Genomic DNA, 21,917 nt, shown 5'->3' with positions numbered 1-21,917 from the left:
TGCATGTGTCAGGGGAGGGGCAGGGTGGAATCATGTAAATATAGCCCCTTGGAGCGTGGTTTAGAGAGCACACACAGACAGACAGCAACAGAAGTCCCCCCAGCCCTCCCACCCCGTGGAGTCTGGCCAACACTCAAAATCAAATCAAATGTATTTATATAGCCCTTCGTACATCAGCTGATATCTCATAGTGCTGTACAGAAACCCAGCCTAAAACCCCAAACAGCAAGCAATGCAGGTGTTGAAGCACGTTGGCTAGGAAAAACTCACTAGAAAGGCCAAAACCTAGGAAGAAACCTAGAGAGGAACCAGGCTATGAGGGGTGGCCAGTCCTCTTCTGGCTGTGCTGGGTGGAGATTATAACAGAACATGGCCAAGATGTTCAAATGTTCATAAATGACCAGCATGGTCAAATAATAGGTCTGGGACAAGTAGCACGTCCGGTGAACAGGTCAGGATTCTATATCCGCAGGCAGAACAGTTGAAACTGGAGCAGCAGCACGGCCAGGTGGACAGGGGACAGCAAGTAGTCATCATGCCAGGTAGTCCTGAGGTATGGTCCTAGGGCTCAGGTCCTCCGAGAAAGAAAAAGAGAAAGAGAGAATACTTAAATTCACACAGGACACCGGATAAGACAGGAGAAGTACTCCAGATATAACAAACTGACCCTAGCCCCCCGACACATAAACTACTGCAGTATAAATACTGGAGGCTGAGACAGGAGGAGTCAGGAGACACTGTGGCCCCATCCGATGATACCCCCGGACAGGGCCAAACAGGAAGGATATAACCCCACCCACTTTGCCAAAGCACAGCCCCCACACCACTAGAGGGATATCTTCAACCACCAACTTACCATCCTGAGACAAGGCAGCGTATAGCCCACAAAGATCTCCGCAACGGCACAACCCAAGGGGGGGCACCAACCCAGACAGGAAGATCACATCAGTGACTCAACCCACTCAAGTGACGCACCCCTACTAGGGACGGCATGAAAGAGCACCAGTAAGCCAGTGACTTAGGGTTAGAGGCAGAGAATCCCAGTGGAAAGAGGGGAACCGGCCAGGCAGAGACAGCAAGGTCGGTTCGTTGCTCAAGAGCCTTTCCATTCACCTTCACACTCCTGGGCCAGACTACACTCAATCATATGACCCACTGAAGAGATGAGTCTTCAGTAAAGACTTAAAAGTTGAGACCGAGTTTGCGTCTCTCACATAGGTAGGCAGACCATTCCATAAAAATGGAGCTCTATAGGAGAAAGCCCTGCCTCCAGCTGTTTGCTTAGAAATTCTAGGGACAATTAGGAGACCTGCGTTTTGTGACCGTAGCGTGCATGTAGGTATGTACGGCAGGACCAAATCAGAGAGATAGGTAGGAGCAAGTCCATGTAATGCTTTGTAGGTTAGCAGTAAAACCTTGAAATCAGCCCTTACCCTGACAGGAAGCCAGTGTAGGGAGGCTAGCATTGGAGTAATATGATCAAATTTTTGGGTTCTAGTCAGGATTCTAGCAGCCGTATTTAGCACTAACTGAAGTTTATTTAGTGCTTTATCCGGGTAGCCTGAAAGTAGAGCATTGCAGTAGTCTAACCTAGAAGTAACAAAAGCATGGATTAATTTTTCTGCATCATTTTTGGACGGAAAGTTTCTTATTTTTGCAATGTTACGGAGATGGAAAAAAGCTGTCCTTGAAACAGTCTTGATATGTTCGTCAAAAGAGAGATCAGGGTCCAGAGTAACGCCGAGGTCCTTCACAGTTTTATTTGAGACGACTGTACAACCATTAAGATTAATTGTCAGATACAACAGAAGATCTCTTTGTTTCTTGGGACCTAGAACAAACACTGGGCTGAGTCAGAGTTGTGGAGCCTAAGCTGTGGGTTGACATGGACCCACATACCGCTGTGGGTTGACATGGACCCACATACCGCTGTGCGTTGACATGGACCCACATACCGCTGTGGGTTGACATGGATCCACATACTGCTGTGGGTTGACATGGACCCACATACCGCTGTGGGTTGACATGGACCCACATACCGCTGTGGGTTGACATGGACCCACATACCGCTGTGGGTTGACATGGACCCACATACCGCTGTGGGTTGACATGGATCCACATACCGCTGTGGGTTGACATGGACCCACATACCGCTGTGGGTTGACATGGACCCACATACCGCTGTGGGTTGACATGGACCCACATACCGCTGTGGGTTGACATGGACCCACATACCGCTGTGGGTTGTTTCAGATAATTGCTAATCTTCTAGTGGCAGTCTGCAGTCCAGTGGAAAGTCATGAAATGTATTCTGCTTTCTAAGTTAATACACACACCATGAGAATCATCCTTACCTTGTTGTTTTATGTCCCAAGATATTACTCATATGCCGTGCACACTCTTCAGTCTAAGTGGATGTAATGATTAGAGTGAGAACACAGTTGACAAGTGGTTTAAGTCTATTGACTGTAGTAGTCACTATGCCTTATGAAAGAGACTAACAGCAGCTGTTCTGTGGTCTTATCTCAGAGGATTCCCCCGTGCATGGTGTTGGACCTGTTCAATGATTTCCGGGACGGGTCCAAGCTGCTGGACCTGCTGGAGGTGATGAGTGGCCAGCGGATGGTAAGTCTCTATCTCTGATTCAGATGAACTCTTAACACACTCTACCGTAGATACATTACAAGTTCATCTCAAGTGAACTCTTAGAAGGCTAGTCCTAAATAGACAAGGAACACCTGCTGTAGTGTCTCCCCCTCTTTTTCTGGGACTGTATTTCTCCTTTTCTCTTAACCCTGTACATCAGCATCAACCCTTTCCTCACAATAACTTATTTTCTATTTTCCTCTCCTCTCCCTCATTTCATTGTAGGTATCTATGGCCCTCTGTCATCTCTTGTGCCCTTTGCCTTTGTCTATTGTTCTGATGTCTGTTGTTGTCTATTGTAGAGTCGGGAGAGAGGCAGAGGCATCTTTCAGCACAGGAGCAACATTGAAACAGCCCTGTCCTTCTTGAAGAAGAAATCGGTAAGAGTCTGTTTTCGTGCTTTGGTTCCAAGCTCATGTGAGTTGCAAAGCCATTTGTGTTGAACCGCTGATAATGTTAAGCTGCCCTCCTCACACAGATCAAACTGGTCAACATTAACATTCCCGACATCATCGACGGCAAACCATCCATCATCCTAGGCTTGATCTGGACAATCATTATGCAGTATCATGTGAGTCTCAGTCAGAATCAGCTGTAATCACTCTTAGATACTTGCTTTTATGAGAAAATGTATGCGGGAGCTACATGTCCACGGTAATACATTGTTGTTATAGTTTTTGTCTATTGTTCCTGGCTGGGCTACTTTACTTAACTTATCTCCCTGCAGATTGAGGAGCTGGCCAGCAGCCTGTCATTCAGCTCCCGTCAGTCCTCTCTGGAGTCACTGGCCAGCCTGGACTCTCGCTCCACCCTGTCGGCCCGCTCTACTAGCAACAGCCCCGTGCCCCCCAGGGGCTCCCCCCTACACCAGCGTTTCCGCGTCTCTGCCAAGAAAGCTCTGCTGCTCTGGGTCAGGGAACAGTGCCACAAGTGAGCCCCCTTCCCTGTTTAGGCCCTCGGACCTCAGGCCCTCACCCTCCCGTTTAAGCCCTCACACCTCTCATATTCACTGTCCAAATTAATCTCAAGATGTTATTGTTTTGGTTCCTGATGAGACCTATTGCCTCTACACAATATCACACACATTGACACCCACTGATGAAAGGGTGTTCTGTCTGTGGCCATTATTGCCATTATAATATAATGTGTCACCCTCCCTAGGGCTGGCTGTACTCTGAATGTGAAGGACTTCAAGGCCAGTTGGCGGAGCGGTGTGCTCTTCTTGTCCATCCTGTATGCCCTGAGACCTGACCTGGTGGACCTGTCCAAGGCCAGGACCAGAACTAACCGGCAGAACCTGGAGGAGGCCTTCCGCACTGCCGAGCACGAGCTGCGCATCCCCAGACTACTGGAGCCCGATGGTGTGTGGGTGGTGTTCACATAACCTGGGGGGAGGGGTGACATCTGATGTCTTGCTCAGTTCCCTGGTTAAATCAGATATGTACTCTGTTCTCTTGCTTTTTAAGCCTCATTTACACTACCTTGCTAACATGTGAGTTTCATGTTTCATGTATCAAGGTTTGTCATGTCTACACATTGTATTGAAATGTGTCTCTTATACGTCCACTGTGTCCACATTGTGATCAGATTAGCTGGTGCCTCCCTGTATGCACCAGGTATTAACAGGGCTTTGGAAAGCCACTTTAGTGCATCAAAATATATACTGTTTGTCTCAGCTGCTTTGGCCAAAAGTGTGAATTTCTCAAGGAACTTTTCTTGGTGTAGATGTCGATGTGAGAGACCCAGATGAGAAGTCCATCATGACCTACGTGTCCCAGTTCCTCCAGTACTCCAGAGACATGCCTGTGACAGAGGATGACATGCAGGTTTGTACCACACTGTCATCTACTCACTCTCTTTTAATGGCCTTTTATTTGAAATTATTTTTGGTCACACTGCTCCTAGATAATCAAATCAAATGCATTTATAAAGCTCTTTTTACATCAGCAGATGTCACAAAGTACTTATACAGAAACACAGTCTAAAACCCCAAACAGCAAGCAATGCAGATGTAGAAGCACGTCCTATCTTCTCCACTTTTGTTTTGGCTTTCCTCAGGTTCACTGTGTACTGTGGCTCCTTGTTGTGACTCTTCAGCATAATCTAAATTCTTCTCACTTGAATTCTGTTTCTTCTACCTCACCTTTTCTATTCTCCACTCTCTGTTGTATCTATTCAGATGTACTATATGACTCCTCCTAAAAGCCTCTCTCCTGTCAACCTGCCCACTCACTTCACTCCTGCCATCGCTGCCTCCCCTCTGCGCCAGGTAGCCTATCCCTCACTTTGCCTACAGCACTGTTTATTTCACCTCTCAGACTTTGAGAAACATGTTACATCATGTAAGACATCTGAAATTAATTCCCAATCAGCACCTCCCCCACTGCTACAGGGTTCTACTTTGGTTTGAAGTTTAAAAATGACTTAAAAAACATTTTTCTCAGTAACTAGTATGCTTTGAAACAGAAGTAATGTCTCTTGTACTACATTTTGGTGATGTCAGTGGCCTCAGGTTTGTAGTACACCAGGGACAACTGTATACCTATACTTTACCACCAACAACGAAAACCCTATACATTACTCAATATAAAATATCAATCAAACACAATGCTGTCCACAATGGCAACATACCTGCAGTACAAACAAACACATGACACCTATTCCAGGCATACCAACAGAGCTGTATAGAATACTGTCTTCCTTTTGAAAACAATTGAATCACTCAAAGCCAAGATTACCTCTAAATGTCAGAGTGATTCAAGTCAGAGGAAAAATTAGGTTGTTTTACAACCAGTTCACCCTGTTTTCCCTGTTCGGTTGCTGCCAGCCCTGAGCTACAGGAGGGTGTGTTGCTGTTCCCCACCTTAAAAATCAGAGTGGCAGTAATTATTTCCACTGAGACCAGGATATCTCATTTCAAGTCTCAGTGGACTCATGCCAGATCAGGCCCACTGTTCAGCTCATGTTTCCTGCTGTGTTTCAGGACGGCCTGAGGTTGGAGGTTCAGCATAGTTCTAGTGATCTGGATGTAGAGGATAGTTCAGAAGTCATCTGAGAGACCACGTGGTGAACTTTCAGATCCCTTGAAGCTCTATTCCCCATGATGTGCCTTATTTCTTTTTATAGGGGTTTGTTTTGAGGGATCCTTTTCTGAGATATAAGAGGATTGGAAGAAAGAGCATTAGAGTTTGTCATGTTATCTAGAATCTTGCCTGAAGTACCTAGCCCCCATTCACTGTCTATCTGTCAATTCTCTGGTCAGGCTCGCCTGCTCCAACCCCTACTTATGAGATCAGCTCCTTGTCAAGAACCTGAACCCTCCAGAGCTGCTGCTGCGGTAAACCCTGTTCATCTCCTCTCCTCTGCCTGGTCCCAAGGCTTCCCTCAAGGCTTCCCTCAAGGCTTCCCTCTCCCTTAACTGTCTAAACAACGATCGAAAATCAGCTGTTTCATTTCACCCCTGCCTGTTTCACAGACTGCTGTTTATTTGGACTCATCTTAAAAGGAAGATACATCTTAAAATCATCAACTCATGCAAGAGGGAGAGAACTTTACATACTAGAGTTGAGCTCCACCTTACTCCACCTTACCCACTAATACTTCACTTCCCATGTGAAGAGGTTCTTTGAAATGTAATCTTCAGGCTACATAGAGTGGAAAGGGTGTTTTGAAAGTTTAACGTTAGGTTATGGGTAGGGTTAGTGCTTTATTTTGGTTCATAATTTGTCTGATAACTCATTCGTCTTTTTGCTGTGACTCAAGACCACAACCAATCAGAAGACCCAGGAAGTGACCTGCTGGCTGTTGCAGGCCTATCAGGAGTTACTGGAAGGCTGGGACTCCACAGAAGGCGAGAGCTATGCAGAGAGATACCATGTATGTCGTATTGTACAGTATGTGGATGCTGCTAGTTGGATTAAAAATGGCACATGCAGAATAATGCCAGATTTATTTGGAGTCAAGGACTGTCTATCTTTTATATAGTTTAGGGGGATACATTTGCATTCTATTCAAGTCTGTTATTTAAATAGTGTTAACCTCACAACACTATCTGAGAGCTTTTCCTGTTTGCGTGCATGTGTCTGTGTGTGTGTTTGTGTCTCCCAGGTGTTCCAAACCTTTGTGGTGTCCTTTAACGAGCAGCGTCGCCCCGTGATGCCTCTCCTGACAGCCATGAAGCGCACCCCCCAGCTGAGTGAGGATCAGAGGAACCTCAGGGGGGCTTGGGACGCCCTCGCCGAGAAGGTCTGCTCACTCCTCACACTGGTTATCTTACACACTAAGTCAAATCACATGATGTCCTGCAATATAATATCATTATCTTGGTGTACTGATAAAGCATGATATTCCGTGTTGATGTGGTTTCGCAGTAATCATCTATTTTATGCTTTTACAGTGTATACAAATATATTGTTTTGTGTGTGTGTCTGAGTATGTTTTTTCATGTGTTTGCTTGGTTACATTTCTATGTGATTGTTCCCACCCAGCTGCGCGAGTATAAGACAGAGCTGGACCTTAGTCTGCCTGCTTCCCTGGACATGGTAGGCCGCTGGCTGCTTAGGGCTGAGGGGGCGCTGGCTGAGGAGGAGGGGGACCCTCAGGACCACGCCCGTGCCGCTGAGGAGGCCAGGGAGAAACTCGATCTGCTCAAGGTAATATCTCACAATCTGTCAATCAACATGCATCACTAAAAAAAAATTATTGCCTCTTAACCAACCTGTAACATTAGTCCTTTCAATCAAAATGTATATTTTTTATAGACATCCCTGGACGAGATGCCCCAACAACTTAAGAACTTTCAGAAGTTCCAGAATATGGATGAATATGGAGCCATCCTGGTGCCTACTGACAAACTGGAAGAGATGAAGAGAAGGTGTGCACTTGTCTACCTGTTTTTCCCATAACTGTAGCGTGAATGTCCGAGAGAGCCTCCAACAACCCACCTCTCTCTACCTCCTCCTCAGGTTCACCAGTGTAAGAGTCACTGCCAAGTACCATGGGATCAAACTGGAGTACCAGGAGCATCGGCACACAGTGCTGGACCTGCTGGGCCAGATCAGCAGCAAGCTCCGTGTCTGGAAGAGACCCTACATATCCCAGGAGGCTGTGCGTGTGCTGCTGCAGGACTGGCATGTGAGTAATCCAGTTTAATGACAGAGTTTGACGACTTTCTGTAGACGAGGCAAACTGGATTCACAATAGTATAGCCGGCCTATATGAAGTCATTGATTAATCTCTACATTTGTTTTCTCACAGGAGTTAGTGGTTAAACAGGACCTACCATCCTTGCTGGAGGGGGCTCTCCTTAAATTGAAGCTTGTTGCAAGCAAATATACTAGCAAATCTGCCCTAGGTAAGAAGACTGCGTGTGTGTGGTAATGTGTTCTGATTCAATACGTTCTGGTCCAAAATACATCGCCAAAGAAAGAACTGTGTGTACCAGTCTTTCTAATGTTCTTCGCAAATTGATTTATTGATGGTTAATTGATTGGTTGATCTAAGAGAGGTTTTCCTGGCTGCTCCCCCAGCTGCAGACTCCAAATACATAATGTGCCAAGTGAAGGAGTTGGAGGAGGAGGGTGCTGTGGCTCTGGAGGGAGTGTCTACGGTGAAGAGCACTATGGGCCGTGTGCTGTCGGCCTGGGACTCCTACTGTGACTGTTACAGCTCCCTGCAGGCTTGGCTGGAGCAGGCCTCAGCCTCCCACACGCTCGCACAGAGGCCAGAGGTACAGACAGAAACCCTCCATTAATCTGCAACCTTGTCCACAATGCAGGGGTATAGCATGCCTGCTCTTAACAAAACTATTGCCATTACTTCCACACATGTGTTCCTAAAGAACAAAGTGTTCAAAATTATTATTTTGCAATAACGATGATGAGGTGTTTGTATGTTGCTTAGGTAACATCTGAGAGTATGTCAGAGTGGAGTTCCCGCCAGGCCCATCTGAATGAGGTAGGGAACTTCCTGGTCCAGCTGACTGACCCTATGACCAGCCGAGCTCTGGCAGATGACCTCTGTAAGCTCAACCTGCATTGGGCGGACTTTATCAAGATAACACAATTTGTAAGTCAGAGATAACACTTCCATTACAAAGTGAGAATGCAATGTTGTTATCCTCTCTTGTTCAATTTCGGTGAAAATTATGTTCAGTTCAAAAAAAGCTGTTATTTTGCCCCAAGGCTGTTGTAGCTGTGCCCAGCGGAGCTGCAGCCAGACCCCAAGACCTCCAGGCCCTCTTCAGAGAGGCCACCCAGATCCTGAAGGAACCTGTAGAGGCCATGTCTGGGCCCCTGAGGACCTACACAAAGAAACTACAGGTACACTGTTATTACAACATTATTACAATGGTCTCAGAGTTTTCTAACTATAATTGATCCTTTGGTATACATTTTCTTCCACAACACAATGCATTTGAATGGTGCTGTCTATTTTTTACCTTGTTCAGTTCATGATGAGGAAGATAAAGGAAGTGGATATGGATGCCCTCTCCCCCTCCACAGAATGCTCAGCTGAGACTCTACAGAAACTGAAGCTGGCTTTACCTGAGGTGAGGATGATGACTTCCTTTGTATATTTACTTTAAATATGAAAATAACCTTTTTTTTATGCCTACGGTCCTGTTTCTGGTCTGTGGGTTCTTAATATCGCGTGGACAGACTACATAAACACAATCGAGCATCTGACCAAATTACGTGAGATTTTTGTTTGCGGTAATGAATGTGTACGCTGTTTGTTTCTATGTGTGTGTGTGTGTCTGTAGGTGATGCAGACGCTGGTTGAGGCCGAGCAGGTGTGTGTGGAGCTGCAGCACAGTGTGTCTGGTCTGGACTGCCGCCTGGCAGAGCTCCTGCACTGGGAGACAGAGGCCCGGGACCTCTACCAGATCCTGAAGGCAGGAGAACGCAGGGCTTCACGGTGCCAGGACCCCCGCGCCAGGGTAAGACTTAGACAGGGGCCAATAGTAACATACTAGACTAAGGAAAACATCATGTAAGTGCCAAAGGAATAAGGTAAACACCAGTAGCTTTACTCAAATAGTTAGCTAGCCTGGTTAGGAATGTAGAAGCAAGGTAAGTAAGCATGTTCAACACAGGGGCTAGACAAGCATTGATAGTTATGTGCTGGGTGAAGATCAGAGTATTACCTTGTTTATGAATATTGTCATTTACTTTTGTAATTTACAAGTGCTCATAGTGTTTGCTGTTCTCTCCAGGTGCTGATCTCTCGTGGGCTGCAGCTGGAGGGTCAGGTGGTGACTGAGGAGCAGGATCTGCAGGTGATGGTGATGACAGGACAGAAGAACTCTCCCCTCCAGTACCTCCTTGTCTCTGCCATGCAGGACAGAGTCAGAGCTGCCGTGGCTCAGTCACAGGCCAGTATTCCCTCTCTCTCATCTCTTATCACTTTCCTTTTTCCTTTATTGACCTTGAGAGAAATTGTGATTGACAAAGCTATCTTTGATTTAATTACAGGAGGCAGTTGGGATGCTGAGCTCTCTGGGAGCCAGAAGAGACAGAAGCCAAAGCCCCATAGAAGACCAGCCCCCACCCAAGATCTTCATCCAGCCTGAAGAGGGGACTCAACCCGAACAGTCTCAATCACTCTCTCTTGCCAGGCATGCAACTCAGGCCTTTGCTCAATTAGCATCTCAGCCTGATGTGAAACCACAGCCCCAGTCCCAGCCTTCCCCTACTAAACCACAAGCTCAGGCCCAACACCCACCAATACCACAGATTATAGTCCAGGAATACAGAGAGAAGAAGGCAAGTCCCAGTCCTCCACTCCTGTATTCCTATGCACAAGCTGTGACTCAGTCAAAGGGCCGAGCACAGTCACCTCCAGAGTCACAGGTTGCTGCCCAGAGCAAAAAACACTCTCCACCCCTAACCCAGAAACAACCACTAGTGCAGCAACAGCCACCATCTCAACAACAGCGTCCAACTCAGCAACAAGTACTCTCTCAGCAACAAGTACTCTCTCAGCAACAAGTACACTCTCAGCAAGTACTATTTCAACAACAGGTTCTATCTCAACAACAAATGTCTGCTCATCAGCAGGTTCAAAGCCAGAAACAGGCCCAACAATCAGCACAAGCCCAGAAACAGACTCCATCTCAGCAACCGGAAAAGACACAGAAGCAGCCTCTAACCAAGGAAGAGATGCTGCGCTGGAAGAAGCAACCTCAGGCCATGAAGAACCGACCCTGGCTCCAGAAGAAGGTCAAGGATCAGGATCAGGCTCCATCCCAGGCTCCATCCCAGGCTCCATCCCAGGCTCCATCCCAAGCTCCATCCCAAGCTCCTGCCCAGGCTTCTAATCAAACACAGGCTCAACAACAGCCAGAGAAACCAATCATGTCTCAAGTCCCTGTCCAGGTAGTTCCACAGCCTGCAGGAACACCCAGGCCCCAGCCTCAGGCACAAGCCAGGACTATGTTTCCTTCTCAATCACAGGCCATGTCTAGTGCTCAGGCTCTACCCCAAGCAGGGCCACAGCAAGTCCCCCAGGCATATCTTTATGGCCAGCCTCCTGCCCAATCTCTGACTCAACCCCAAGCAAAGACCAAGAGCCACACTCAACCTAAACCAACGGCCCAAGCCAAACAGCAACCCAAGACTATTATCCATGCTCCATCCCAAACCATGACTCACACTGAAACCCAGCCCATAACTCAATCACAACCTGTGACCTACTCACAATCACAGATGCAGGCCATGTCTCAATCCCGGATGACTCAAGAGAAACCCCAGCCACAGGTCCAGAAACCTCAGCCACAGGTCCAGAAACCACAGCCACAGGTTCATCAACTGATGCATCCACAGTCTCAAGCTCAGGCCCAACCACATCACCAAGCATGGGCCCCAGTCAGGCTGCCACAAACACTCACTGAGACGCACCGGCTGGGCCTGCATCCACAGGCCCAGTCTCACCCCCAGGCTCACCCACAACTCCAGGCCCAGCCTCACCCTCAAGTTCAGCCTCACCCTCAAGTTCAGCCTCACCCTCAAGTTCAGCCTCAACTCCAGGCCCAGCCTCACCCTCAAGTTCAGCCTCACCCTCAAGTTCAGCCTCACCCTCAAGTTCAGCCTCACCCTCAAGTTCAGCCTCAACCCCGGGCCCATCCTCAACTTCATGTCCAGCCTCACCCCCAGGCACAACCTCACCCTCATGTCCAGCCTCACCCCCAGGCTCAGCCTTATCCTCAAGTCCAGCCCGAGGCCCAGCCTCATCCTCAAGTCCAGTCGCATCCCCAGGCTCAGCCTCACCTTCAAGTTCATCCTCATCCCCAGGCCCAGCCTCAATCTCATGTCCAGCCTCAACCTCAGGCCCAGCTTCACCTACAGGCCCAGCTTCACCCCCAGGCCCAGCCTTACCCTCAAGCTCAGTCTCACCCCCAGGTCCCACTTCATCCTCATCCTTATTCCCCTGCTCAGGCTCAACCCCAACAATGGGCCCCAGTCAGACCCTTCAGCCCAATTTACCCTCAGCCAAAGGGTCATCCCCAGGTAACCCCAGTCAGACCTGAACCACGGCCACAAGCCTATCCTCAGCCCATCATGGTCCAACGTCACCCTCTTCCTCAGGCTTGCCCACTAGGTCAAGCTCCACCGCAGCAATGGGCCCCAATCAGGCCAGAGCAAGCCCCCCAGGCATATCTTTATGGCCAGCCTTATGGCCAACCTCAAGCCCAAATACAGCCCCAAAGCCATGTTCAACAGCAGCCTCAGGTGAGAGCTTACAACCTTACCAATGTTAAGGCCCAGCAAGGCCAGTTCCAACAGCAGCTATGGGCCCAGCCCCATCCCCAGCCTCAAATTCAACCCCAGCCATATTTCCAGCCTCAGCCACCTCCCCAGACCCAAATTCAACCCGCAACCCATTTACAGCCTCAGCCCCTCTCTCAGACTCATTCTCAGTCCCAGATCCAGACCCAGCTCAAACTTCAGCCTCAGCCCCACTCTCAACCTCATTCTCAGCCCCAGATCCAGCCCAAGCTTCAGCCTCAACCCCCCCCTCAGCCACAGCCTGAGCCCCAGATCCAGATGGAGCCCAAGCCCCAGACCCATATCCAGCCTCAACCCCACTCACAGCCCCAGACCAAGCCTCAGACTCAGCCCCAGCCCAGTATCCAGCCCCAGACCAAACACCAGCCACCTCCCCAGCCCAATATTCAGCCTCTTCCCCAGGTCAAGCTTCAGCTCCAGCCTAAGACCCAGCCCCAGGTCCTTTTCGAGCCTCATCTCCTTCCCCAGTCACCACCAGATTCCCCAGAGCTCCAGATGAAACCCCCAGCTCTGGCCCAGGCCCCACCCCAGGCTTACACCGAAGCCTATGCCAAAGCTCAGGCCCTGGCCAGGAACCAGTTTGAGGAGGCCAAGCACTGCCTGCAGGAGCACATCCTGGCTGCCATTAATGTCTTCAAAGACAAACACATATCTATCGAACAAGTTTCAGTTAAGGAGGTAAGGAATTTGAATACATTTTTTGGTTTATAGTTGTTCTAAAGCTCCGTTATTACCCAGTCTAATTGTGTTTGTGTTCCCTCAACCAGGAGACCCTGAGGACCCTGGACCCTGAGCTGTTGAAAGTGTTCCTGAGGGCAGCAGAGGGTATGGAGGCCTTCTGCACCATGCCTCAGCTCAGAGATATGGAGTTCTTCACACAGTCTGTCAGGACCCAATGGGAGGTAGGGTGTGTGTGTGTGTGTGTGTGTGTCTGTGTGTCTGTCTGTCTGTCTGTCTGTCTGTCTGTCTGTCTGTCTGTCTGTCTGTCTGTCTGTCTGTCTGTCTGTCTGTCTGTCTGTCTGTCTGTCTGTCTGTCTGTGTGTATTTTAGGATGTAGAGACTGTATGAATTTGTTTTGCAGATAGCAAAAGCATATCATTCTGTGTGTATGACCACCTTGTCCCTAATTATATTGAATTCATTCTACACTGCATGTCTGTGTGATATTCACTTGGATGAATATCTGTTCTGAATCTTTTTGAATTTACTCCACTCTGTTTTGTTATTCGTATGAGCAATGAAATTCCTAACAAGCGTTCTACTGTATGTCATCAGATTAAGTTTGTGTATGCTTTTGGTTTTTGTCATCTAGGCTGTGAGAGCTGAGACAGCGGCGTTTTTGCAGCATTTACGATTTGAAATTAAGAGAAAATACTTTAACACAGCTGCCTTGCAGTGTGAGATGCACTTTAACTCAAAATTAGCATCCAAAGCAAAGGTAAAATAACTCTAACCTAACACTAACCCCATTGCATGCTCTGGTGGACAGGTGCATGAAAGAACTGGTGTCAAAACTGCATGCACATTTTTGGGGGGTCTTCTGCTCTCTATTCATCTATTGAAGTTCTATAAATGGTAACTAAGCAATATCTGCTTCCTGATGCTAGATCAGAGAATTTCATATAACTAATGGGTTGATTTAACGTTTTGAAGGCGCTGACTTTTAACCCGATTTGACTGAATTCCAACATTCTGGTTCCACGAGTAGCTCTCCTCTCCCCTTTGTTGAGTTAGGATTCTGGTCTCGGGAGATGCAAGAGACAGTTATGTAGTAGGCAATAACTTCCAAAATGATACTCTGCTGGGAGTTGTGGGTTGTTTACAAACACCTGTGGGTTGTTGACACCTGTTGGGTCGACAGTGGCAGTACATCGGACACCTGTAGACTGATGACTCTATTGCTCTCCAGGCGTGTTTCTCTGCAGAGGGCAGCCTAGCCCAGGCTGGGCAGCACCTGGAGGCCCTGAAGGAGCTGTGTGACACCCTGAGCCCCGAGGATGCCCACCGTCTGGCCCAGGCTCAGCTCAGGGAGTGTGAGAAAAGACTGGCCGCCATCCAGCGCCAGTTCAGTGGGGACAGGGATACACCGCCCCCCGACACACCTGGGTGAGACACAGAGGCCCATTAGACAGGATTAGGCGGTCGCCTGGGGCGGCAGATTGATGAGGGCAGCATTTTCAGAGCTAAACTGACCAAGACGCACCTCCAACAACACATAACACCTAACATAATCCTGCCCAAAAACAATGACAATTTCTCTCACCCAGTGACATATGGGCTATTTAGTTGAGCACTGATGCTACCCCGTGATAAGCAGTGCCCACTTTGCCAAAGGCAATGGGTGGAAAATATTTAGCTTGTCCAAGCCCCATACTCCTCTGTAGGGTTTTGTTGGAGAGACGCACTGCTGTGGCGCTCAACCAACGTTCCATCAAAAACATAAATCATTTAGCTTATAGACTATGGTAGAAAGAGTTTGTGGCGTTGTCTGTAGCCTATAGGCTGGAGAACACATTTATGACAATGTCACACTTTTTACATCGTGGACATTTCTCCGATCAAATAGCCTAACCTAGCGACCAATCAACAAAAAAAATGCTTTTCGATTTGAATATGACATGTTAACAAACAATATAACCTAAAACAGGACAGGTTAAAATAAAATGGACAATAGAGAATAGACAATCATACTACTCGCAAATACTGTCTGGGAGATTCACCCCTGGGCTAAATTGTCATTATGATTAGTGATTTCAAGTTTGTACATTTTACGAGATGCATCATAGTTAAAAAGAAACTACTTTTGCATTTCCCACTGTGTAAACACATGGATTCTATTTGAAAATAGAGTTGGGTAGCTGATGCAGAGCTTAAATAGCCTAAATGATTAGTCACAGTAATCAGGACCAATAAAGCCAATGCATCTGCTTGTTTTACAAACGGTAGGCCTACCACATGGATGGACATTCATAAAATTACATTCGGGCCACACAGTGTAGGCTACACTATTCTAGTTTTGCAGGGGAAGAAGGCGGCAATTTGTTTTGTCTGCCTAGGGTGGCAGAACAACCAGGGCCGGGTCTGTGAACAAGACATTAGCTTCAAAATGTATGACTGACAATTGCAATTGCAATACATGACTGGATTGTTTTTTCAAAAAATGTCCAATAGAATTCCTCTTGACCTGGGGAAAGATCTGACCCCACAGAGGGAATCTACAGTGCAGAGTGACAAACCTACAGGCCCAACTGAGGTAGGACCTGGAACCTATAGTACCTATGATAAAGACACATGCACTGATTTAAGAAATAATGTATCTGATCATTTCTCTTTTGTAGGTTTCACAAGTTGCTGTGAAGACAGTGGTTGTTGAGAAGAGGGTGATTGACGAGAAGGAGATTGACAAGCAGGCAGTCATAGAGGAGGATCCTGCCAAAAAGGAGGCATTAGAAAGGTAGGCTTGCGGCTCGGTGAGTGTAAGGCTGGGTGCAAGTCTATTCTTGCCTTAATCAACTCTGTTGTTGCTGAATTACCAAACAAGGCAATGATCATTTCTTTTTTAATTCCAAAACAGTCTGGAACTTATGTTGATTGCACTAACCAGCACTGTAAATATCACAATAAACCTCAATTGATCAGTTTCTTCATCATGCTGACTAATTTCTCCCTCAGATATGACATTACTAAGAAGACTGTTCAGGCTCAAATAGCCAAGATCGAGCAGAATTCCCAGAGAGACCTGGCCGCTGACTCAGTCTCTCTAAAAGACCTGCACACACGTCTACAGGAGATACAGGTACATTGCATATTACTTGACCTCTTAGTTCCACGGGCCTTTTAGTTTGAAGGTTTTTGTCTTTTTCTATGAGTGATTATATTTCTTTCATCCAGACATTGTGCCAGGACACAGAGTCTCTGTGGCCTGAGTTTGGCCACCAGTGTTCTCAGAGCTCCCAGTACAGTGGGGAGAGGGGTGATGGTGGTGTGAGTGTGGAGCACGACCAAGCTGAGCTGATGAAGCAGTGGAGAGGCCAGCAGTCAGCTCTGCATAGGAGAGGCATCTCTCTGGGGGCAGCTCTGAGACAGGTAGACTCCACAGAGCACCACGTTGTTGACTTCTCCGAACGCCTCGACTGCTTCATCAGAGAGCCCAAGGACATCAACGCATTTACACTGGCCAACACCAACATCCTGACGGACATCAAGGTACACAATACGGCTTACCTTTAAGGAAAGAAATACCCAGTTAATATTAGGATTTGAGTTGAGTGATTGGTGTAATTTAAAGATAATAACTGGATCCTTATTAAATAAATTGTAATGTAATGTATACTATATCCCAATGATGATCACAAACTCCAACTTTCAGTACATTATCTTTATAGTCTCTCTCTCTTTTCTCGACAGGACCTGGATGAGAGCATTCAGAGAGAGCTGGACCAGCTGTCTAGTTTTGACTCTGATTCCATTGAGCTGGATCCCAGTGATCGCTCTCCTTTGACCCGTGTGGTCAAGACCCACAGAACCAGTCTTGACAAGCTGAGACAGCAAGTCCGTAAGAGCGAGGCGGCCGCCAGGGCCCTGGACCGCTTCCTCATGTCCCTGCGCACCGTAGAGCAGGACATCTCTGGAGTACAGGGTGCCCCCTGCAGCGATGCGTGGGTATTGCAGGACTGCCGCTCCAAGCTGGCCCTGATCAGGCAGAGTGTGGACAGTCTGGGGGACAAGGCCCCCCAGCTAGACCTGCTACTCCAGGGGGCCAGGCTGTCTGTGACTCGGGACGGTGCCCCAGCCTCCTGCCTGGACATGGTGTCTGCCTTGGTGCTGCGGCTTGAGGAGGCTGACTGCGGTCTGGTCAGCCAGCAGCACAGTGTCCAGAGGGAGCAGGAGATGAGGGGCCTGGGCCTGAGGAGGAGGACTCTGCTGGCGGAGCTGAGGAAGGTGCAGGAGGCAGCAGAGAGGCACGGACTAAAGGAGCCAACCATGCCTGCTGTGCAGCAGAGGTTTGTATTTGTGTTTGTGAGATGGTGGACCTTTGAGTGGTCATTATTAATTTTTTTTAAGTCAGAGACTTATTCCATATTTCCTCTTTAATTATTTTTTTCAGGCTGCGTGTCCTGTCTGACCTGGAGTGCCAACTGAACTCCCAGCGCTCTGAGCTCCAGAGACTCCGGGAGGCCCACTCTCAGGGCCAGGAGGGAGAAGGCAATCCCCTGGAGGAGCTGAAGACCCAGTGGGAGGACACCCAGAGAGCTGTGGCTGACAGGTGGGCAGGAAGAATAGAGGGATAAATATGTGTCTACTATTAGAGGGATAGAGTATACAGATCTGTGAATAAAGCAAACTGACAAGCATACATGTTCAATAATATTGACATATATTCCAATTTTTGCTCCCTTTGCAGACAGGAACAGTGCAACATCCTGTTGGAACTACTAAAGATGTTCCAGAGCTGTCGCAGTTACTTAAGCACCACCATGCAGAAGGCGGAGCAGACCATCAGTGAGCAGGCCTCCTACATGGGCAAGGAGAACCTGCAGAGGCTTATAGCTAAGGTAACACTACTTACTGTACATACACCTCTGTCAGAGAGAAGTTTCCCCTGTATATACAGTACATAGCACTAGATGGCAGCCACTACCTTAGATTCATTTTCGGCCTTAACAGTCTGTTATATTATAATATGTGTTTCCCCAGGTCCATGGTATAAAGCAGGATCTGAGTGGCTTGGGGACAGGCATGGAGGATATCAGGGGGGTGTGCAGACAGCTGCAGTCCCATCTGAAGAAGATCCCTGACTGTAATGAGACTCCATTTGAGGCCGAGGCTGATGGACTGGTGGACCAGTGGCTGGATGTAAGAGCAAAAAACAATACATTATATTACACTGAACTACACCACACCAAACATTGCACGCATGCCCACACACACACACACGTCACAGTGACACTTCACAGATTGACACTGTGTGTTTTTGGGTGACCCAGGTGACAGAGAAGACAGACTCATGCTTAGATAACCTGCGCATGGGGCTGGAGCTGTGGGACAAGCAGCTGATGTTAGGGGGAGAGGTGGACGGCTGGGCGGGGGCCAAACTTGCCCTGTTTGCAGAGAGACACCCCTTCCAGAACGAACAGGAGGTCCTGACCATGAGGGTAAGACACAAGACAATCTCTATCACAAACAACCATCCTATATCATCACCACTTAAATACTTGTCCGGTTCAGTAATGCTTGTTTGAAGTCATTCGTCTTCTACCTCAGTCATTCGTCTTCTACCTCAGTCATTCGTCTTCTACCTCAGTCATTCGTCTTCTACCTCAGTCATTCGTCTTCTACCTCAGTCATTCGTCTTCTACCTCAGTCATTCGTCTTCTACCTCAGTCATTCGTCTTCTACCTCAGTCATTCGTCTTCTACCTCAGTCATTCGTCTTCTACCTCAGTCATTCGTCTTCTACCTCAGTCATTCGTCTTCTACCTCAGTCATTCGTCTTCTACCTCAGTCATTCGTCTTCTACCTCAGTCTATCTGTTTTAGTGACATTGTGCTGTGTTTTCCTCAGGAGGAGATCCATGCCCATGAGGAGAACATTGAGCGTTTCCACAAGAAGTCCATTGAGATCCAGGAGCTTCTTCAAACTCAAGAGGCCCCATTGGAGCTACAGGTGAGTTAACTAGCAGAACTATTTCCAGAATACAAGTAGCTCTATTTCATAGTATTTACTGTAAACACGATACATGTTATTGGAAAGGGTGAAATTTAGCATTGACATCTAGAATGGCAATAATTTTCAACTTAACTGACCCAACCTCCCCAACACACCCCATGTCATGTGACCCCCCCTTTTCACCTCAGGTGATGGAGACCCAGCTGAGGAAGAAGATGGATCAGGTGGACGAGCTATTCTTCGACACCACTGATGTCTTCCAGGAGCTGATCGCTGTAAAGAGACACCTGGCAGAGAAGATGACAGAGTGCCAGTCTGCCCTGCACAACATCCAGTCCTCTCTGGGCACGCTCAGTATGCCAGGAGACCAGGCCCAGATGCAGGTACTGTACATCCTCCTCGTACTGTACAACGTTCATTAAACTAAACTCCTCTAACAACTAAATGACAAAACTCACTTGTCATTGTTTATACTATGTGAAATGTATCATTCATATGAATAGTTCAGATGACTATTTTGAATGACACAAACAAACTCCTATCCAGACAAAACATATCTACCCACATAGACCAGAATATAACCTGACTGGTCCCCGTGTAGATATTGAACATAATTTCTGTCATGGTGTAGGATCTGTGTGAGCAGCTACAGGCCCAGGAGGAGCAGGCAGGGTCAGTGCTGAAGGAGGTGGGTCTCATGTCCAGTGTGGCCAGCCCCCAGGTGCTACAGACCCTGTCTATAGACTGCACCAGGCTCAGAGATAACATCTCACACACCAAATACATCATCCACCAGAAACGAGAGGAGGGAGAAAAGGGCCTCATCAAGGTCATCAAAAGTAAGGATTTATTGTTAATTGGTTGTTGCTTTCATTTAAACTTAGTTTAAGACCGGGGTTCTCAAACTTCTTTGGGGCTGGGGACCCCTTTTGTGATAACAAATTCATCAGGGAGTTTCACTATGACTTCTGGAGTGGATGGCTGGACAAACTAAGTCTCGAGCCTGGGGAAAGGACATTAAAAAGGGCCACCTCTTGGCATCTGAGAAGTTTTGTATTGTGTAATGGGGCAGAGAGGTTTTTGTTGTTGTTGCAGATTTAAAGCAAATATCTTCTAATTCTACACATTTCTCCATGAGACAAATACAAAATGTTGTGTTTTCAAGCGTACATTACAGTGCATTTAGGAATAGTATTGAGTTAAAAAAATATATAATTGGTAGAGTACTGTGTATACCAATTTCCCTGTGAGCCTCCCAGACCCATGTTGCCCAGGGTTAAGAATATCATTTGTAGATTAATAATATTATATTGTATTACACATTAATGGATCCCTTGGCCAAAAGTCCTTTATATGTTTTTAGTAATATTTATAAAAAATCTAGTTTCATTCAGTGGTTACTTGGTTTAGTCAGGTATCAGTTCCCCCTCATTTTTTCAATACTTCTTTCGTCATTTTCCCTTCTTCAGATGAGAGCCATTTGTTTGAAGAGTGGTTCCAGGACCTGCAGTTGTCTGTGAACGAGTGCTTTGAGAACCCAGTGTGTAAACAGGACGTGGAAGCCTCCATGAAAAGACTGGCTGTGAGTAGCAGGCTGGATATCACATCTTACAGAATCATCTGACTATGTAAATGGACATAAGGGGAGGATGAGTTTTGGTCTTGAACACATCTTTTGATCTGTAATCACATGGGTGAACACAGTGTTGGTTGGGATTGACTGAATTCTCTCTATTGAACCTCTATTTTACTTAGAATATCCCAGTACTTTCTTGACATGACTGATACATTGCTTGAAACCCCAGCATCAGCTCTGTCTGAGTTATAATGTCTCTTTATTTTTCCTCCAGTGTTTCCTGGTGTCTAAGGATGGTGAGAAGCGTCTGGGTCAGGTGAGAGAGCACCTGGAGAGAGGCAGAGAGCAGGTTCCGTCAGAGCAGCTGGCCCACCTGAAAAACTGGCTGGGGGAGCAGGAGAAGGAGCTGGCCACATTCAGAACCCACTGTCAGGGCAGACAGAGCCAGCTGGACACTGTCCTCAGAACCCTCAACAGGTAATTACTATAACCACTAAATACTATACACTCCTATTCCTAACAGTGTTACTGAACATCATTACTACTATACACTGCTGTAAGCACTGTTATTACTAGGTGGCGCCACAATGATACTGAAGGGAGGATGTAAGCAATCGGTCATTTGACGATGGGTCATTATCAGTCGCATGCGTCATTTTAGTCAACATGGTGTCTTTCTTGTGCGCATCAGTCTACAGCAGGAACAAGAGCGTTTCCATGACTGGCTTCAGGCCTGGGAACACAAGTCAGTGGAAGGAGAACAAGTCAACAACTTTCTCAAAGATCTCCACAAAGAAAGGTGAATTGAGTTATTGCAGACTTGCTCGAGGGTTAATGTAGAGCAGTGATGTAGTGGTGTGGTGGTGTGATGTAGTGAGTAGTGGTGATACATTGTCTTCTCTGTGATCCAGTGAGAGAGTGGAGGCCCTCAGTGAGCTGTGTTCGTCGGTGCGGAGGCAGGGTCTGAGAGGGGACAGCCTGCTGACTGACACTGACGACCTCCTGCAGCGCTACCGGTGCCTGGAGGCCAGACTGCAGCAGCAGGCCGAGACCCAGAGAGTCCTGGAGGAGACCAGTAGGAGGTTTGATACCCAGACTGACAGCACCAGGACCTGGGTTAGAGACCAGCAACAACGACAGCATCACCAGATCCAGAAAGAGGAGAGAATACACACAGCACAGGTATGTCAATAGGAGATGATGGAAAACTTATTTAAAAAATATTAAGAGGATTCCCTT

The 21,917-nt window shown here is 47.4% G+C and overlaps 1 protein-coding gene across 1 annotated transcript in view; it reads left to right on the top strand.

The window, feature by feature from the left end:
- The window catches only part of syne2b (spectrin repeat containing, nuclear envelope 2b), a 147,625-nt gene that overhangs the window by 17,769 nt on the left and 107,939 nt on the right, over positions 1 to 21,917 (top strand). Inside the window, 39 exon segments of the mRNA XM_064928115.1 lie at positions 2,530 to 2,625; positions 2,949 to 3,026; positions 3,125 to 3,217; positions 3,374 to 3,576; positions 3,808 to 4,007; positions 4,372 to 4,472; positions 4,826 to 4,915; positions 6,409 to 6,522; positions 6,754 to 6,891; positions 7,134 to 7,298; positions 7,407 to 7,519; positions 7,611 to 7,779; positions 7,903 to 7,999; positions 8,175 to 8,374; positions 8,548 to 8,712; positions 8,829 to 8,966; positions 9,095 to 9,196; positions 9,410 to 9,586; positions 9,863 to 10,021; positions 10,122 to 13,112; positions 13,202 to 13,336; positions 13,747 to 13,872; positions 14,344 to 14,540; positions 15,606 to 15,687; positions 15,773 to 15,888; positions 16,107 to 16,230; positions 16,326 to 16,640; positions 16,842 to 17,437; positions 17,542 to 17,700; positions 17,839 to 17,989; positions 18,132 to 18,290; positions 18,422 to 18,589; positions 18,998 to 19,099; positions 19,291 to 19,485; positions 19,734 to 19,941; positions 20,572 to 20,684; positions 20,953 to 21,155; positions 21,370 to 21,477; positions 21,590 to 21,860. Coding sequence (XP_064784187.1) covers positions 2,530 to 2,625; positions 2,949 to 3,026; positions 3,125 to 3,217; positions 3,374 to 3,576; positions 3,808 to 4,007; positions 4,372 to 4,472; positions 4,826 to 4,915; positions 6,409 to 6,522; positions 6,754 to 6,891; positions 7,134 to 7,298; positions 7,407 to 7,519; positions 7,611 to 7,779; positions 7,903 to 7,999; positions 8,175 to 8,374; positions 8,548 to 8,712; positions 8,829 to 8,966; positions 9,095 to 9,196; positions 9,410 to 9,586; positions 9,863 to 10,021; positions 10,122 to 13,112; positions 13,202 to 13,336; positions 13,747 to 13,872; positions 14,344 to 14,540; positions 15,606 to 15,687; positions 15,773 to 15,888; positions 16,107 to 16,230; positions 16,326 to 16,640; positions 16,842 to 17,437; positions 17,542 to 17,700; positions 17,839 to 17,989; positions 18,132 to 18,290; positions 18,422 to 18,589; positions 18,998 to 19,099; positions 19,291 to 19,485; positions 19,734 to 19,941; positions 20,572 to 20,684; positions 20,953 to 21,155; positions 21,370 to 21,477; positions 21,590 to 21,860 — 9,117 coding nt within the window.

Source organism: Oncorhynchus masou, chromosome 21, assembly GCF_036934945.1.
Source record: "Oncorhynchus masou masou isolate Uvic2021 chromosome 21, UVic_Omas_1.1, whole genome shotgun sequence".
NCBI lineage: Eukaryota > Metazoa > Chordata > Actinopteri > Salmoniformes > Salmonidae > Oncorhynchus > Oncorhynchus masou.
This window is presented reverse-complemented; position numbering and strand designations above follow the sequence as displayed.